The 3965-nt window shown below is 43.2% G+C and overlaps 1 protein-coding gene across 3 annotated transcripts; it reads left to right on the top strand.

Annotated features, from left to right (window-relative positions):
- The first annotated feature begins 14 nt into the window (after positions 1-14).
- LOC117556945 lies at positions 15-3743 on the top strand. 3 transcript variants are annotated; one of them, XM_034232571.1, is made up of 15 exons: positions 15-56; positions 132-228; positions 313-530; positions 611-767; positions 1077-1285; positions 1365-1482; positions 1607-1806; positions 1875-1989; positions 2071-2240; positions 2317-2414; positions 2494-2624; positions 2798-2987; positions 3073-3118; positions 3299-3419; positions 3495-3743. In XM_034232571.1, the coding sequence occupies exons 1-15, from the start codon at positions 15-17 to the stop codon at positions 3563-3565; spliced, it is 1983 nt and encodes a 660-aa protein (XP_034088462.1). In that variant the 3' UTR covers positions 3566-3743. The 3 variants fall into 3 exon arrangements, 2 of the variants coding, with proteins under 2 accessions (XP_034088462.1, XP_034088452.1); XM_034232561.1 differs by having other exon boundaries at positions 3073-3214; XR_004570642.1 differs by lacking the exon at positions 3073-3118 and having other exon boundaries at positions 3495-3635.
- The last annotated feature ends 222 nt before the right edge of the window (positions 3744-3965 follow it).

Here is a 3965-nt window from a genome sequence, read left to right as displayed (position 1 = left end):
CTAGTCGCCTGGTTATGCGAAGCCCGTACAATACGGCAGAGACTTATTCAGAGGATGTAAGCAACACACACCTATACAGTGTTTCTTTCCTTTCCCTCCTTGTCAATTATATTAAACTCTCCTCTCTTTAGGTGGCTGGAGTCCCCATGGAGGTTTTCAGGGTGAGCGCCTACTACATGGCACCACAGGGTCTGAATGTAGTGAACTTGGTAGCTGCGTGTCCCAAAGGTGAGTCCTGAGCAACATATTTCCTTCACAGTAAGCTTAATTGTTGCACAGTTAACCTCAACAGCTCCATTTTGTCATTAACAGGTGGCGTCCTCTTCACCGAGGATATGATCTCTTGGCACGTACCTTGCCGTGTGACTCCTCTGTTGGATGGCAGAATTACAGTCTCAGAAATGCACATGGGAATCAATGGGCAGAGGCTTGATAGATCTCAGATGGCCGCACGGGGGTACACACTGAGCACCACTGACTTCCACATCGTCGTCGAGATCCCAGTGGGCTCGCCTGATGGTTACTACAAGGTTGGGGAAATCTGTAAATTAGAAATGCAGAGTCACTAGTGCATTGGCATGTTTTATTGAAATGTCATGAATTATTGCAGAGCCATGCCCCAGATTACCAGTACCACATCACCTACTTTGTGGAGCCCATGCTTGAGGTACTGTGGAGGACAGATGACACCCAAGATAATACCAGATACAAGGTTTTGTTCCCCATCATGACCCCTCTGATGCCTCAATCTCCCCAAATCCAGGATGGTAAGTCACATTTTCTAGTAGGTATGAAAAAATGTTGGTGACCAAAAGAGGTTAGACTTTTACCTAGCTTTGGATCAATAAGTCTGACACAAAACACTCAAGGCCTGTTTCAGTGGTCAGTTTAAAAAAAATGGTGTGTTTGGATATGAATTCAAGAGAGCCAAGTACAGTATAATCCACCTTTGCTTACAAAGACTGCCTTTTTAAAAAAAAAAAATTAAAGTCGCACTCAATCCAACTACTCAATTATTCTCCATCAACGTTCAGACAGGTTTAGAATTTGTAAACCTGCCACTTTCTGTTCCTCAGACACTGTCCCAGAGACTCGGGTGTTCAGCGTTCTCTTGGGAACCTTCCTCCATGACGTTGAGCTGAGGAACATCACCTTCTCCACCGGGGTCCTCACTGTTGAGGAGAGCAATGCCAAAGGCTTCACAGTCCAGGAACACAGCTTGGCTAATGGCTCCAAGAGCTTCTCTCTTCAAGTGCCCTTTGATGCCGATGTTGTCTTAAAACATGTATGACATTATAGATTCAAAATATCACTTTGTACCAGCATATTTTCAGTGTTGCTGAGCTTTTATTTCATTTTTGCAGAATCCTGAACGCTTGGTTACATCCTACTTCCTCCCTCTGATCTTTGGGTTGATCATCCTGCCTGAAGAAACTCCTTTTGCTCTCCCGGTCGACCTGCAGGCCTCTCTGCAGGATGTTGGTGAGATCATATTGAATTTGCTTTTGACAATTATTTATGCAAATTGTGTTTTCTAAAATTAAATAAAACATATTGGAGTAAAAGCTACACCATCAAATGGATAATGCATGTTTTGCTGCTCTAGTGTTACCCATCATGGCTGGCACCTGTGACCAGAACCAGTTTTACATCAGCGTGAAGTTCGGGAGTCACGGCTCTAATTTCAAGGCTATCGTTGGACCTCGAGAGCTGACGGCTGAGATGGCTCAAGACTACAATTTCTATGAGAACAGCACACACCTCAGCCTCATTCTGCCATACACTGCCAAGGACGCTGTTTTTGAGGTATGTCAAAACTACAAAATCCCACCATAGATCTTCTGCATTGGCTAACTTTACTTTCTTTTCCACAGCTGCTCACTGCAGAATCAGTCAAATCCAGAATTGACCTGATTCTGTTGGATCGTGCAAATGACTGGGTGCTTGCTGATCTATATCTGGCTTGCTACTTCCCCTTAAAAGCAACAGGTAAGATGGAACATGTAAGTATATTTGCTGCTTTAATTGATGGATTTTTGTTGCTTTACACATTGCATGCTTCTTCTCCAGAGTGCCACCCCAATGGCACAATGACCGCTGTGGCTGTGAAGGTTGAATCGACTCGTAATCTGAAGCCAAGTCAGCTGACGCTAAAGGACCAGTCCTGCACACCACAGTTCAGCGACGATCGCTTTGCATATTTCTCCTTCAGTGTGGATACCTGTGGAACCACCAGAACGGTGAGTGTGAATCACATTTAAATATCAAAAGGGTTTTTTGTCAAATGTTAATGTTTTTTTTTGTGTTGTTAAATAGTTCTTTGACGACTACATGATGTATGGAAATGAGATCCGCCTGTCTTACAACAACGCCCAAGGAGCAGCCAACACATCACCAGTTGATCCTGATTACAGGTAAAATATTTGATTCTGTATAATTGGAGCTGAACACCTTCAATGTATGCATTTATATATATTTTGTTTCCCCTAATAGGCAAACCATTTCCTGCTTCTATGTGGTCAATGAGACTCAGACTGTTGCCTTCAGCGCTAAACCAAGAACCTATGAGCCGGCTGCAGAGATCGGCACCGGGCAGCTGATGGTGCAGATGAGGCTTTCCCAAGGCATGGCGGAATTTTACAACATCTTGTTCATGCATGCAAAACACTGTTTGCAGGTCTCCCTTGAAAAGAGATCTGTGATCTCAAGGGACTGATCTGATTAAATAAAGGTTTTAAATGAAATGAAACTGTCAATGTCCAGGCCTCCTGTCTCTAACGGGACTCTTCTCCTGCAGATCCATCCTACGAGCTCTTCTACCAAGCAGAGGATTATCCAGTGGTGAAATATCTGCAGCAGCCTCTGTATTTTGAGGTGGAGCTGATGCATTCTACCGACCCGCACTTGGAACTCATTGCTGAGAACTGTTGGGCAACCCTTTATGAAGATAGGACATCTCTGCCAAGCTGGGACATCATTGTGGACAGGTAATGTTGTGCAAAACTAACTACTAACTACTCTCATTTCATTTGTTTAACTGCTGCTTTATTAACTTTCAAATTCCTTCACTAGCTGTGAGAATCGCAATGACAGCTATGCAACAATTTTCCATCCCGTTGTGAGTGACTCCAGAGTTTTAGTCCCATCCCACATCAAGCGCTTCTCTGTAAAGATGTTCACTTTCACTAAAGATGACAAGGTTCTGAAAGACCAGGTAAGACTTGTAAATCCAAATCTGGAGTCTTTTAGCCACTGCTGCATGTAGCCATGTGTAATAAATCATCCTCTCTGTCCACAGATCTATGTCCACTGTGATGCAGTGATTTGTGACCCAAGCAGCCAGGCAGATGGTTCCTGCAGAGGCCAGTGTGTGCATCCTCCAGGTCAGAGCTACTCAAGACCTGCAGGTGTAAAAAAGGGTAAGTGACCGAGTCTGAACAAATGTAGTCGATCTGGATGTGCAGTGCAGTTGGTAATCTTTACTTGTTTTGCAGAGCGAAGAAGCACCGACTCAACACGCCAAAGGCAGATCTCCTCTGGGGCAATTATTCTGTCTAACCTTTGAATATGTTCTGAAGTATTTACATTTTGTCGTTTGCAACTTATGTACATTTGTTCATTGTTTTGTTTGGCACCAGGGGAACAGTTTTATCAATGAATGTACTGTACTGCCTTTTATATTGATGGATGACAATAACGACTCGTGTATTTTGAAGAAAAAAATCAAAATAAAATAAAAGCCACATTGCATGTCGTCACTTCCGCCTTTAGGAAACACAACAAACCTTAGAGAATTTACAGCCAATGGAGCAAGACAATCCTCAAATCCTCAAATCCTTGAAAATGCTCACTCTAAGTTTAAAAACCAGAACTTCAAATGTGCATAACAATTGTATACAAAGTTTATCTCTTCCTGCTTACAGTCCAGGTGCTGTTAATTTGTTGGCGATGTATAGCAAGTCTGT

Source organism: Gymnodraco acuticeps, unplaced genomic scaffold (assembly GCF_902827175.1).
Source record: "Gymnodraco acuticeps unplaced genomic scaffold, fGymAcu1.1, whole genome shotgun sequence".
In the NCBI taxonomy this organism is placed as follows: domain Eukaryota; kingdom Metazoa; phylum Chordata; class Actinopteri; order Perciformes; family Bathydraconidae; genus Gymnodraco; species Gymnodraco acuticeps.
This window is presented reverse-complemented; position numbering and strand designations above follow the sequence as displayed.